The sequence below is a fragment of the Artibeus jamaicensis genome, unplaced genomic scaffold, assembly GCF_021234435.1.
Source record: "Artibeus jamaicensis isolate MK-2021 breed Jamaican fruit bat unplaced genomic scaffold, CSHL_Jam_final contig_320, whole genome shotgun sequence".
In the NCBI taxonomy this organism is placed as follows: Eukaryota; Metazoa; Chordata; class Mammalia; order Chiroptera; family Phyllostomidae; genus Artibeus; species Artibeus jamaicensis.
The window spans coordinates 3,600,554-3,616,311 of NW_026521753.1; the positions used below are offsets into that span (position 1 = coordinate 3,600,554).

The 15,758-nt window shown below is 39.8% G+C and overlaps 1 protein-coding gene across 2 annotated transcripts in view; it reads right to left on the bottom strand.

Moving 5' to 3' along the window:
• XRN2 (5'-3' exoribonuclease 2) overlaps nt 1–14,868 on the bottom strand; it is a 121,023-nt gene extending 106,155 nt beyond the window's left edge. For both annotated transcript variants that reach the window (XM_037138247.2, XM_053663525.1), the window contains exon 1: nt 14,683–14,868. In XM_037138247.2, coding sequence (XP_036994142.1) covers nt 14,683–14,757 — 75 coding nt within the window. In that variant the 5' untranslated portion in view covers nt 14,758–14,868. The remainder of the gene's footprint in view (nt 1–14,682) is intronic.
• Between the last annotated feature and the right edge of the window lie 890 nt (nt 14,869–15,758).

Sequence of the window (15,758 nt, forward strand, 5' to 3'; positions counted from 1 at the left end):
ATCCAAAGAAACCCAAACATATGCACCCCTATGTTCACTGCAGCATTATTTACAATAGCCAATACTTGGAAGCAGTACAACTGTCTACCAGTAGATGAGTAGATAAAAAACGTGTGGTGTATTTACACAATGGAATATTACTCAGCCGAGAGAGAGACAGAGATCTTACCCTTTGTGTCAGCATCAACTGACCTAGAGAACATTACACTAAGTGAAATAAATCAGTCAGAGAAAGACAAGTACCAGATGATTTCACTCTGAGTGGAATCTAATGAACAAAATTAACTAACCAGCAAAATAGAGACAGACTCAGAAAGAGCAGGCTGACAACTGTCGACTGAGGAATACGGGATCAGAGTCTGGGAAAATGGAGGTACTAACCTAAAAGAGAAAAATGAAAAAACAACTCATGGACACTAACAACAGTGTGTTGATCAGTGAGAAAAGATGGGGTAGTAGGAGGCAGAAGAGGGTATGGAGGGATAAATGGTGATGGAAGGAGACTTTGGGTGGTGGATACATAATGCAGTATATAAATGATGTGTTGTTGTAGAGTTGTGCACCTAAAACCAGTATGATTTTGTTGACTACTATCACCCCAATAAATTCAATAAAAATGAATGAATGAATAAAGAAACTGTGAGGGGAGCAGACTCATCAAAATAATCCTGAAAATGACAACTAAATAGGAAGACTTATTCTTTCCAATTTCAAAACATACTACAGTTGGACTTCCAGTCAAAATGGCAGCATAGGAAGACATGACTTGCCTCTACACAACCATATCAAAATTACAACTAAAATACAAAACAATCATTGCTCAGGAACATCAAAAATTGAGTTGAAGGGAAGTCTGAAAACTATGGAATTAAAGAGGCCACATCCATCCAGACTGGTAGAAGGGGCACAGACATGGAACAGGATGGTTGCAAACTCATGTGGATAAAAATTCAGGAGAGCTACCTCGGGAACGAGGAGTCCTAGCCCCACACCAAGCCCCCCAGCCCAGAGTTCCAGTGCCAGGAAGATAAGTCCCCACAACTTCTGGCTGCAAAACCCAGTGAAGATTAAGTTGGTGGAAGAAACTTCTGGGACACCAAGCAGCACCTCCACACTCAGACTCCACCTACTCAGACTCACTCCCTCCGAGCTCCAGAGCTGGGGCAGCATCTTCAAAGGCACCAGTGGTATACAGGGAGAAAATGAAGTGTCTAGCATCAAGGCAAGTAGAAGCCATAATCCCTTTTCTAAACCCACTACCCACAGAGCCAGCAAGCTGGTGCCATATCTGAGACTCCATCAACTTGGCTAACACTATGTGAACCCACATTGGATATCCCCAGAGACAATGTTCTACCCAACTTATGGACCCACCCAAGCTGCTTTTCCATTATGAATGACTGCTCTTGACTCACACTTCACAACTTCCTAAATCCTTTCAAACAAGCAACAGCTGTCCTCAGCGAGTCCCAGATCTAGCACTAGCAGCAGCCAGCCTAGATTCATAGCTTGGCTTTGCTTGGACATCTCTAAGCCAAGCACAAGCAGCAGCCATCTCAGATTGCTTTACAGCTCAGTGAGGGTGGTCTCAAGCAAACAGGTGGGGACTGACCTTGGCCTGCATCACCCAGGAAATTTCAGGGCCAGCTCACCCACTGGACAGCTACAGACAACAGTCAGAACACCATTACCCTGCCCCTGCACAGCTGATCCTACACAGAGGTTGGTGGTAAGTGGTCACAGCCAATTTTTGCAGCTGATAGTCCTAGGTAAATCCCTACCATTGATTTGCTAACAGCAAACAAGACTCAACTACAAGAGAGGGGTGTGCTAAGACCACACAAAGGGCACACCTTGAGTACCCAGTTTGGGTGATAGGGGAGGCTGTGCCACTGGACCCTACAGGACACCTACTACATTAGGCCACACTACAAAGACACGGAACCAAAGCAGTTCTACCTAATACACAAAAACAAATGCGGGGGCGGGGAGCTACCAAAACGAAGAGACAAAGAAACATGGCCCAAATGAAAGAACAAATAAAAACTCCAGAAAAAAGAAATAAGTGAAATGGAGATAAGCAATCAGATGCAGAGCTCAAAACACTGTTTACAAGGATGCTCAAGGAGCTTAGTGAGGACCTCAATAGCATAAAAAAGAACCAAGGAAAAACAAAGGATTCACTAATTGAAATAAGAACAATTTATAGGGATATAACAGTAGAATGTATGAAGATGAAAATCAAATCAATGATTTGGAATATAAGAAAGCAAAATATAACCAATTAGAACAAACACTGTAAAAAAGAATTTTAAAAAATGAGGCTAGTATAAGCAGTCTCTGAGACAACTTCAAGTGTTCCAACATTCCTATCATAGGGGTGCCAGAAAGGGAAGAGAAAAAGAAATTGAAAATTTGAAAAAATAATGAAAGAAAACTTCCCTAATTTGGTGAAGGAAATAGACATGCAAGTCCAGGAAGCACATGGTCCCAAACAAGATGGATGCAAAGAGGCCCACTCCAAGATATATCATAATTAAAATGCCAAAGGTTAAAGATAAAGAATCAAAAGCAGCAACAGAAAAGCAATTAGTTACCTACAGGGAAAATGCCACAGGATTGTCAGCTGACTTCTTTAAAGGAGCCTTTCAGGCTAGAAGGGATTGACAAGAAATATGCAAAATCATGAAAAGCAGGGACCTACAGCCAAGATTGCTCTACCCAGCAAAGCTATCATTTAGAATCGAAGAGCAGATAGAGAGCTTCCCAGACAAGAAAAAGCTAAAGGAGTTCATCATCACCAAACCATTATGATATTAAATGTTAAAGGGGTTTATTTAAAAAAAGATCAAAGCTACAAACAATAAAATGGCAAAAATTACAAATCTATCAACAATTAAATTTAAAGAAACAAACTAAGCAAACAAGAAGAGGCAGAATCACGGATACTGAGAGTGTTTTGATGATTGCCAGATGGGAGGGGGATGTAGGCGAATGCATGAAGAGGTGAGGGTATTAAGAAGTACAAATAGGTAGTTACAGAAGAGCCATGGGACTGTAAAACACAGTATAGGAAATGCAGTAGACAAAGAACTTATACACATGACCTGTGGACATGAACAGTGGTGGGGCTATTTTCTGAGCATGTGGGGGTTTGGGGTGGAAGGGGGCAAAGGGGGAAGAAAATCAGGACAACTGTTATTGCAAAATCAATAAATATAATTATAAAAATAAAAATAAAACAAAACAAAACTACAAAGCAACAGTACTCAAAACAGTGTGGCACTGGTACAAAGATAAACATATAAATTAAACGAAAAGAACTAAAAAACCAGAAATGAACCCATACATCTACAATCAACTGACTTTTGACAAGGTTAAGACCTCAATGAGGAAAGAAGTTTTCAACAAATGGTACTGTGACAACTGGAGAGACACATGCAAAAAATAAAAATAAAAAATAAAGTTGGCCCCTAACCTCACACCATGTATAAAAGCTTATTTATAAGGGATCATATGACTAAATTTAAGAGCTTAAACTGTGAAACTCTTTGACAAAAACAGGCATCAACTTAGCAATATATTCTTATGTATGACACCCAAAGCACAAGCAACAATAATAGACTTCATCATTAAAATTAAGAACTTTTTTTTTTAAGATTTTATTTATTTATGTTTTAGAGGGGAAGGGCAGGAGAGAGGGAGAGAAATACCAATTTTTGGTTGCCTTTTGTGCGTCCCCTGCTGGGAACTGGCCTACAGGGAACCGGCCTGCAACCCAGGCATGTGCCCTGACTGGGAATCTAACCATGATCCTTTGATTCACAGGCCCGCGCTCAATCCACTGAGCTACACCAGCCAGGGCCTAAAATTAAGAACTTTTATGCATCAAAATGTAACACAGTATCAGGCCAAACTGCTGCAACACGCAGGAGGCAGGGAGAAAACCCCTAGGCAGAATTTATAATTAAAAATGGCTTGCCCTCCAGGTGAAGGGAGGGGCTGAGGGAGATTGCCAGAGGCATCCGGGCAGCTGTGACTCTGTAGAAGGAAGCCTTACACAGAGCATGGTGGTTCAAGACTTTGCCCCTTATGCAACATGGCAGCTAAAAAGAAGGGCAATGGTAAACATGGCTGACAACAGCTCTTACTGGATAAAAAGGTGGGCACTCACACTGGCTTTCAGAGCATATGGGATTCTGGGAGAGGGCTTTTAAATAGAAGATGGGAAGATGCTCACTCTTGGTCTCTTGGCAACTTGACCTTTTGGCTTCTTGGGTTCTTGCTTTTGTACCTCATGGACAGGAGCAACAGTCTCTGGGACCACTCGGGGGTTAGGCCTTGCAGGGTTGGAAGCCAGCTGCTGGAGGCAGGGTTCCATGCTTGGATCTATGCTGCCCTGGGCACCAGCCTTTGTGATCCAATGCAGCACAGCACATGGGTCCTGGACTGCTTTCACTCTCTCACCCTGACAGCAGCACACAGAGGCATTAGCTGAGAAGTTCCTGGCTGGAGCTTCCCCTGCACAACCATCTGGGGTGGTCTGTCAGCCCAACCCAGAACCTGAGTGGGAAAGAGAGAGAGAGAGCTGCTGGGAGGTGATAGCAACTCTGGCACCAGAGGGAGAGAGCCTGGAACTGTAGTGACAGAGAACAGTCAAGTAGCAACTTTGGGCTACAGACACACAATAAAGGGAAACTCCTGGACATGGATTTGGACTTTAATCTTCCTGGGGGTGGCTAGTTTTCAGTGTTTGGTGGGAGAGGTTGGCTCAGAGCAGGAATGCTCCCAGCCCCTTCAAATTGGGAACCCTGCTTATAAAAACCTATTTCTTTCCCCGCCAATCTTCATGTATGCATATACATGGTGACAACTGGCTGGACCCCAGGCTGCCAGTTACAAAAGCACACTGTGAAGAAAGTGGAAAGCCAACTCAGAATGGAAAAAGCAAACTTGAAAATTATGTATCTAACGAAGAACCTGTATTCATAACACAGGCTTTTAAAAACTCTCACAGTTCAATAATAAAAAGATATGTCCTGGCCAGGTGGCTCAGTTGGTTGCAGCATTTTCCTGAACACCAAAAGGTTGCAGGAATGGATCCCCCATCAAGGCACATACTGAGTCGTGGGATGTATCTGTTTCTTTCTTTCTCCCTCTCACCCCCCCTTCAACCCCTTCCTCTCTCTCTAAAATCAATAAAACATATCTTCAGTGAGGACTCATAAGTAATAAGATAACCCAATTTAAAAACAGGCAAACTCTCTGAAAAGACTATTCTCCAAATACACAAAATATACACATGAAAAGATGCTCAGTATCATTAGCTGCAAGAGAAATGTAAATCAAAACCACCGTGAAATACCACTTCACACCCACCAAGATGGCTTAAAAAAAGATGGAGATGACAAGTGTCAGCAATTACTTGGAGAAACTGGATCCCTCAAATATAGCTGGTGGTAATATAAAATGTTGCAGCCACTTTGGAAAATAGTCTGGCAATTCCTTAAATAATTAAATACAGCGTTACCATGTTACCCATCAATTTCACTCCTAGGTACATACCCAATAAAATGAAAACATGTCCATACAAACTTGTACATAAATGTAGCAGCACTATTCATAATAATCAAAAGGTGAAAACAACGCGAATGTCTTTGGGCACACAAATGGATAAACAAAACGTGGTATATGTTATACCCAGCTAGGAAAATTACAGCTAGGGCATTACCCAACCCTAAATCTGCAGTTCCTGGAACAGGGTAATGAACAAACATCCGGGAACAATTGGGTTTAAAATTCTAGCCAAATAAGGTAACTAACCCGGGCCCGCCAGAAAGTGCCCGCCAACAGCAGCACCCACCAATCAGGGACCCTCGCCGGTTTTAAATAAGCCAATAGCTAACTGCCACCTCTGCTTCTGTATGCCTTTGCTTGCTTGCTAGAAAATATAAATACCCAGTAGTCTGTAAGCCAGGCGCGACTTCCATTTTGTAGCTCTGAGTAGGTGCGTGACTCCGGTCACAGTTGGGGAAGTTCGCCCCTGCGCAGGAAAAATCTTTGGCCATTAAAATTTTTATCAATTCGGTTCCGGACTCCGAGAGTGTGTATTTACCCACCGATCATCTACAACAGTATACACATACAATGAAACATTATTTGGTCATTAAAAAAAAAAATGAAGTACTAATACAGGCTCAATATAAATATAACCTTGAAAATGAAGGTTATATTTATAACCTAATGTCTTCAAATGAAAGAAGTCAGCTCCCCAAAGCATATACTATATGATATCATTCATATGAAAGTCAGAGATAGAAAAGTAGATTAGTGGTTTCCTAGGGACAGAGAAAGTAAGAGCAGGGAATAAAGGAATGGTAGCTAAAGGATACAGCTTTCTGAGCTCGTGAAAATGTTCAAAAATTGACTATGGTGATGGTTGTATACATCTGTGAATATGTGGGAAAAAAAGGAATTATAGACTTTAAATGAGTGAAATGTATGGTATGTAAACCATGTCTAAAAAATACAATAGCCAGCTCCAAAGAAATACCATATTGAAGAAAATAAAAATGCAGATTCAGAGACCAGCCCCCACCCCTAATTCATTATTATCCCCTCTGCTCTTAGAGCAGTGCCTATCATTTAAAAAGTATTCAGTGAAATAGAGAGAGGAAAAAAAAGAAAAGCAGGTCAGGAAACCAGGATTTCACTACATGAAAACAGTGCACAATTCTATACTACATAACGTTACCTAGTGTTAGATACAAAAATGTCTTCACTTTTACCAGGACATATAAACTACTGAAAACTAACCCACCAAATAAAATTTTGAAATATCAAATGTTTCTGTGCAAGGTACTGTTGTAAGCACTTAAATTGTATTAATTGACTTAATCCATACAACCACCCTATGTAGTATTTAATATACATATAGCTTATCTTCATTTTTCACAAATTCTGATTCTGTAAATTCATCTACTCACTAAAATTACTGTAACCCCCAAATCCATATTTGAGGCTCTCTTAATGTCATTTGCAAACATGAGCAGAACTATAAAAAATCTACACCCACAACCCCAGCTGAAATCAAACAAAGTGAAACTGCCTTACTTCAGCTTTCATAAGAGATTACCAAAACATAGAGACAATAGGGACCAGTGTAGCATAATGCAGGAAGTTCCAGTTCTTTAGAGTTGAGGACAGCTTAAAATCATTTTCCTAAGAACAGAAAACTAATGAATGAGCCAAGGACACAAAGTGAAGAAACTGATGGTTGAATGAGTACTTTTCTTTAGGGTACTTAAAATGCTAACAAACAAAGAAATGAGGGGGGAGAAGTGGGGAGGGAGAGGGAGAGAAAGAGAGATAACATTGGGTTATTTACAAAACAATCCAAAAGAACAATTGGAAAAGGGAAACAAAAAGTAAGATGACAGATTTCAATCTAACCACAATGCCCCAATTACAAGGCAGAGACTGGGAAAAGTTTGGCAGTTCCTCAAAAAAATAAACACAGAATTATCATATGATCCAGCAATTCCACTCATAAGCATATACCCAAAAGAAATGAAAGGCAGTCAGTTTTCTGTATATACCCAAAGCACTAATCTGTTGTTCATAGTGGCATTTTTCACAATAGATAAAAGGTAAAAATAATTGTGTCAAAACAAAATGTGATATATACAATGAGATATTATTTAGCCTTAAAAGGGAATGAAACTCCAAAACATGCTAAGCATGGATGATTTTAGAAAACATGCTAAGTGAATTAGGCCAAACCGAAATGACAAATATTATACGATCCCACTTATATTAGGTACTTAGAATAAGAAAATTCATAGAGGAAGAAAGTAGGGGAAACAGGGAATCATTGCTTAATGGTAGAGTTTATATTTGGGATGAATGGAAAGTTCTAGAAATGAATGGCATTTGAATATACTGTGTATGTACTTAATGCCGCTCAATTTTACATTTAAAAGTAGTTAAAATGACTTTTATATTATGTATATTTTGCCACAATGAAAAAAACAGCAGAGATCATCAAACTGAACATTTGAAAAATCAAAATGCAACTGTTCTGCTGCCTACAAAAACACTCATTTTAGCCCTGACTGTGGCTCATTTCGTTGGAGCATCATCTCAGACACAAAACAGTTGAGGGTTTGATCCCTGATCAGGTCACATACTTAAGTTGCCGGTTTGACTCCTGGTTGGGGCACTTACAAGGAGGCAATTGACTGATGTTTTCCTCCCTCCCTAGCTCCCTTCCTCCCTTTCTGAAATTAGTAAAACATAATCTCAGGTGAGAATTTTTTTTAAAAACCCACTTGTTAAGACTTACACAGGCTAAAAAGAAAAGGACTGAAACAGACCATGCTAACACTAGTCAAAAGACCTGACTATAGTAGTATTGGACAAAGTAAATCTCAGAGCAAAGATTACCAGGGATAAAGTCATTTTATAATGACAAAGGGGTTTATTCATCAAGAAAACACTCCTAAGCTTTCATGAGCCTAATGAAAGAGCTTCAAAATGCAAGGAGCAAAAACCAACAGAACTGAAAGAATAAATAGACAAATCCAAAAAATTATGGTATACTTCCACACTCCTATCAATAATTGACAGAACAAGAAGACAGAAAAATCAGTAAATGTTGTTCATGCTTTCCATATCCCATCAACCAGTATAATGACACTTAGACAACACTCCATCCAACAATAGCTGAACTCGTATATTTTTCAAGTAAAAATGAGACATTTACCAAGACCATATTCTGGACCATAAAACAAATCAGATAAGGTTTAAAAAGATTCATATTATGGAAAGTATGTTCTCTGTAAAGGAACTGAATTAGTTATCAGTCGCAGAAAAAATGTCTGGAAAATCTCCCAAATACTTGAAAATTAATACTCTCAAATAACCAATCTGGGGATTGGGGATATAAGAATGTATCTGTTACTGAGTGAAAATGAAAACACAGTATGTCAATATTTCTGGCATTTGGCTGCTGCAACAGTACCTAGAAAGCAGGTTATAACAGTCCACACCTGTATTGAAGAAGCAATGTACCAAAGCACTGACTTCTTTTTTCAGCTTAAGAAACACAAGCTAAACTCAAAGTCTACATAAGAAATAAGTAATAAACATAATAGCAGAAACCATGAAATAGAAAACAGAAAAGTAGAGAAAAATCTGAAACCAAAAGCCAGTGTTTTCGGATCAATCTAGCCAGACTGATAGAGGAAAATAATATACAGAACACAAGAGAAAAGACAAAATTAGTATCAGGAATGAGACAAGTGACATCACTACATGTTCTATCACTATTAAAAGGATAAGAAATACTGTGAACTATTTTATACCAACAAATTTGACTACTTAGGTGAAACTGACATACCATAATTCTGCCATGTATAATGCGCACCCACATTTTTGGCTCAAACTTTCAGGAAAAAAAGTCTTTTGCTTTACTTTTTAACCCAATTATTTATTTATTTATATTTAGAAATATAACCAATTATTATAATCCAGGGCATTATTTTGCATGCAGCTATTGTTATTACTTTCTAGAGTTATACTTTTAATGCATAAGCATAAACAAAAGAATTCAAAACATTTATATAGATACGGAATTAGTACTACCCATAATGTGTACCCTCATTTTCCCTTAAAAATTTGGGCAAAAAAATGTGTATCATACATGGCAAAATACAGTAATCTGTGGAAGACATAAACTATAAAACCTCATTAAAAAAGATATAATCTGAATAGCTCTATGTCTCCTAAAAAAACTGAACTGTAGCTAAAAACCTTCCCCCAAAACTTCAAGTTCAGATAGTTTCACCAGTGAATATCAACATTTAAGGAAGAAATATCATCAATTTTATACAAGCTTTCAAAATTCTTCAAGAGGGATACACCACAAAACTCAATCTGAGGCCAACATCACTCTAATACCAAAACTAGACAAAGACATTACAAGAACACTATAAATATACTTTTTGAGCACAAGTGTAAAAACTCTCAAGAAAACTTTATCAAACTGAATCCAATAGCATACACCAAGTGGGATTTACCCAACGAATGCAACGAGTTTAACATTTTAAAATATATGTAATTTACCATATTAAAAAACTAAAAACAGAAACCATAGGATGAACTGAAATTATAAAACATCTCTAAGAAAAAAGAAAATCTTAGTAACCTCGCCTTTGGCAAATATTTCTTAATTCAACACAAAAACCAAGAATATAAAAGAAAAAATAAATCAGACTATATTAAAATTAAAAAATGTTACTCATCTTTGCATGACTAAGAAGTAAAAAGGCAAACCACAAATTGAGAAAATAATTGCAAAAGATGTATTAATATGTAAGAAAACAACCCAACTTACAAATGGGCAAAAGATCTGAATAGACACCTCATTCAAGATACATGAAAAGTAAATAAGCACCCCAAAAAATGCTCAACATCATTTGTCACTAGAGAAATGCTATTTAAAACCATAACATCTCTACACTGGAATGGCTAAAACTAAAAAGACTAACAGTGCAAAGTGCTGACAAGGAATGGAACAGCTAGAACTCTCATCCACTATTGGTGGGAATATAAAATGGCATAACCACTTTGGAAAACAATCCTAGCAAGTTTTTCTTTTTAAATCATCACACACTACCACACAATTTAAACATTTAACTCCCAGATAGTTTCTCTACAGAAATGAAAGCATAGCCCTAGCTGATGTGGCTCAATTGGCTAGAGCACCAACCTGCAAAGTTAAAGGTCTTGGGTTCGATTCTCAGTCAGGGTACATTCCTAGGTTGCAGGTTAAGCCCTCCCTAGGGGTACATGCAAGAGGCAACCAACTGATGTTTCTCTCTCATAGGGATGTTTCTCTCTCCCTCTCTTTCCCTTAGCCCTCTCTAAAAAGTCAATAAGCATGTCCTCGGTGAAGGAAAAAATACTAAAAGAAATGAAATGAAAGCATATGCATACACCAAGACTTGTACACCAGCCTTCATAGATTTTTTTTAATAACCAAAAATGGGGAAACAATTCAAACTGTTAGGTAACAGCAAGTAGGGTCCTGATGCCTGCTGTGACCCACTAGGCAAAATTCCAGAGGCAAAGGTTTAGTGATAAAGGAAAGGAGTCATTATTCAAAAGCTTCACAGTTTTGAAATAACAGCTTTCCACATGTGTTAGTCACTTAAGCCTATCAATTAAAGCTAAAATCTTTTAACAGCTGAGTTCTCCTATCATCCCTCTACTATAGGGGTGTCAAACTCATTTTCACCGGGGGCCACATCAGCCTCTCCGGTTGCCTTCAAGGGCTGAATGTAATTTCAACTCCTTAACAGTTAAGGAGTAGTTACATTTATACAGTCCTTAAATTATTTTGGCCCTTTGCAGGCAACTGAGAGGCCCCTGGTGAAAACGAGTTTGACACCCCTGCTCTATTAGTTTCAATTATCTTATTTCTGTAGGGTTAGTTAACAAAATAAAACAACATAAGGTGCAAAAGTTACACAACTTTGGAAGAATGGCAGGCCTGAGAGCTGGTGCCCTCTAGAACACCTAAAGAAGAACAACTCCTGCCACTCTCTGCCAGGTCAACCTGACACAGGCTGCTGTAGAACAATCCTCCAGCATCCCAGAGGAAGAGCTATCCAGAGCCTTTCTTTAGCCCATAATTTTTATTTCAAATCTTGTAGCCCATAATTCCATGCACTCTGGAGACATCCGGCCTCACAGCCAATCCCGTCCTAGAGGGTTTATCATTGCCTTGGGCAACCTACTCCTACAACTCCTCCCTGATCCCCCTTGGTATTCTGATCAGATCTCTCTCAAAATGTTCACCAATCTGGTGAATGAATAAACAAAATGTGATATATGTACAACATAGAATATTATTCAAAAATTGAAAGAAATAAACTTTGATATATTTAACATGGATGAATTTCAACATAATTATTCCGAATGGAAATGAGTTAGATTAAAAAGTAGATACTGTAGTATAACTCCATTTATATAAAATTACAAAATGAAAATTTATTTAGAGTCAGAAATAAATCAGTAGCTAACTAAAGATAGGCAGTAGGGAGGGGTAGTAGGAATAACAGAGAGGCAGGGTAATATTTTAGAGTTTATGTTCCTTATCTCAATTGTGGTAGTGATGGTTTCATGAATAATACGTATAAAATGCATTAAATTGTATACATGTGCAAAAGGGGAAGAGGAGGAGTTGAGAGAGAGCAGAGAGAGAAAAGAAAAATCATTCCCCAGGAGTAGTATCCAGAGTTCAGAGGGGGCAGAGAAAAAGGAGGTAAAAAATACATATGTAATAAAGAATGTTCCCTAGAATTGAAGAACACAAGTCTCCAAACTCGGAGTCAGCCAAATACGAATCAAAAATATATTTTAACTTAAAAAAACTATACTTAAGTACAAAATCATGAAAACTCACACTATCAAGGATAAAGATCTTAAAACATTTCAGAAAGAAAAACAGATCAACTACAAAAGAATGAAACCAGAACACAGAAATTAAAAGCATGTTCTTGGCTCTAACATGTATTAGACAAGAGAGCTTGAGTATATTAACTAACTCCTCTGTGTTTCAGTTTTCTCATTAACAATAATAATAATAATAAGCACATAGTAGCAGTCATGTTGTTACAGGAATTAGTAACTTAATTTGTAAAATGCCTAGAACAGTGCCTGGTAAGTGGTGAACATACAGAGAGGTTGGTTAAATAAATATATCACATTAACATTCAACTTCTCAATAACAATACTGGATGACAATAGTAAAAAAAAAAAAAAGGTTTCAAAGTTTTGAGGAAAACTAATTTTCAAACTCAAATTCCATGACTAGCTAATGATCATGTGTGTATAAGGGTAGAATGGATTCAGAAAACTTACATCCCACAAGCCATTTCTTGAAAACTGAACTGAGAATAAAGACCAAGGAAGAATTTAAGCCCAGAAAGATGATCAGAAAACAGTACCTCCAACTTCAGAAAGGAATTTTTAAAAAAATATTAAGCAGCAGCTTTCCAGCACACCTAAACAACCAGATGTGACAGCAACAGAAATAAAGACCTGAAGACTAAGTCTCTATGAAAGAGGATTTGAGAGAAAACCTGATAAAATATAGTTTGGAGGGGCATCCGCGTAAAAAAGGAAGAGAAAGGCAAAACAAAGGACAAGAGTAGCACAAGAGAAACAATCACAGTACATAACCTGAATTTGCACAATGACAATAATGAACAACACTATTTTGTTTCTCAACTATTACCACAAATTTGTATAGCCAAAGCCCTGAAAATTTAATATTGGATGCCAACAGGGCAAAAGTACAACTGACACGCTTTGGGTGAAGAGTAAGGGTGGCAGGGCTAGAAAAAGTAATACCTAACTTCAAAAAGTAAAAATCAACAGATAGTTTACATAGGAGTTGTAATGAAAAATAAAAGCATGATAAGTTTGCCAACAGAAGAAATAGAGATGTGATTTACTATTATTAGGAGGTTTGGGGTGAGACTTGGGGGGGGGGGGGTTGCTGCATCAGTGACCAAAACCTCTTCTATCATAGCTAGAATTCAACAACTCAGAATCAGTGAGTCAGGTATAAGCATGATATTTAGAGATAGAACAGTTAAAAGTGGTTATCACTGGAGATTAAAAAGGCGATGAGATTCAAATTAAGTAAATTAAGTTTGGTAAGTTTCTAAAACAAAGGAAATAGGCATTGCTCTTTGAGAAAAACTCAAAGAATACTTGAGAGCACCATCAAAACTAGAGTTTTGGTTCTTTGTTGGACAGAAGCTAAACAAAACCCCAAGATTTCACCAAACTATGCAAAAGAAATCAGTTCGCAGTGACAGACGGGCACTCCATCCAAAACGAAGGTGGGGGGGGAGCATGATACACCCCTGACCCTTCTCCTTTCAGAAATGCTGAGTACAAGGTTGAACTCGGACGAAATCATGGAAATACAAAAACAAAACAGAAGACTAGCCAAATCTACATACACATTAGCAAACTAGAAACAAAACTGTAACGTTCAGATGCTCCCAGGAATTCTGAAAATTTCAACCATGTTGTCCAGCAGTTGGGGTACCTAGAGAAGGCATTTCTTTCTTGCCCCCTAGGTGTTCTTAGGTTTTGCTTTCACGGTAGGCTCTACCAGCATCAACAGGTCTACCAAACTAAAATAAAAACTTTTCAGGCTTTCCAGTACACAACAAAAAGCTCGTAGCGGGGGGTTACTTTACAAGGTCGTTAAAGGCTGGCATCAGCATCCATATATCCCTAACTATCCAACTCCACGGAGCACCCCGGTGTGGCGCCAACGCCCCGGAGTCGCTTAAGAAACCGAAAGTGCAGGGAGGAAACAAAGCCTAGGGCGGGGTCTTCCGGTCCAGGGCAACCAGCGGGGGAGGAGCCGGCGAGTTCAGGCCCAGCTCGCCCCTCCTACCGCCCAGGCCGCCAACCGCTAAACAAGTACACGAAAGACCGCACTCCACCGCGTGTCTGGCCGTAGCTTCCCGGGGAGCCGACCGGGCGGCGCTGACCCCGGCAGGACGACTCGGGTACGCGGCTGGTCCGAGGGCCGCGGCCTTGGCGCGCTAGGGATCACAGTTTTAGCGCGGCGGCCATCAGGCTCCCCCTCACCTTCTCTTCCACGCAGTTAACAATGATAGACGGGTACTTGCGGCTGAGCCAGCGAAAGAATGCCGGGACTCCCATAACGGCGACCCAGCTAAGAGGCAACGGCTCGGCTACCAGACTAACGTAACCGGGAGACAGACAAGAGCTGCGGCCGCGGACACTTCCTCTCACAAGTGCGCTTGCGACAGGAAGTGATGCTCCGGAGACAGGAAGTGGCATCACGAGGGCGCCAATGAGGAAGCCGTGAAGGCGGCTCTAGTGAGCTGAGGCTGCTACCAGGCGGGGCGGTGTTGGGCGCCGTCCTGCCGGTTGTCGGAGGTGAGGTTAACGGCAGAGCGTGTCTCGACTTCTGCGGCCCGCCTCGTTTTGCGCGCGCTGGGTCTTGGTGGTGCCATTCCCGGAGCCCCAGGTCTAGCGCGCCTTCGCCGTGGCTCACTTCGGATCTCGGTTCCCCAGTCCCTGGGTTCCCCTGGGGTGGGGAATCTCCGCGCTCTGAAAACGACTGGGGAGCTCTTCCTTGCGGATTTGATCATGTCTTTTTCACCCAACTCAGGTCAGAGTATAATCAGAGCATCTAAAGTGACTCGTTATTTATAATTCCTCGTTTTACCCGGTCTTATACGTACCTGGACATCCAAAAGGACTATTTTTAAGTATTTTTCACTACTGGTACATGGCTTACATAAGTAACTCATTTTAGGTGTTAGATGGAACCTGTGGGCATTTAGTATCTAATTTAGCCCTCCAGCTACATTTATGACTTTAAAATTTGCTGATAGCCCTGGCTGGTGTAGCTCAGTGGATTGAGCGTGGGCCAGCAATTGCGGTTCGATTCCCAGTCAGGGCACATGCCTGGGTTGCAGGCCAGTTCCCAGCAGGGGACACACAAGAGGCAACCATACATTGATATTTCTCTCCCTCTCCCCTTCCCCTCTAGAGATAAATAAATAAAATATTTTTAAAAAATTTGCTGATAATTTTCAGCATTTATTTGAGAGCTTTAGATGTGCTAAAGTATTGGCAAAGGCTGAGGTCCCCAAACTTAGGGCTCCGGACCAGTATTGGTCTGTGGCCTGTTA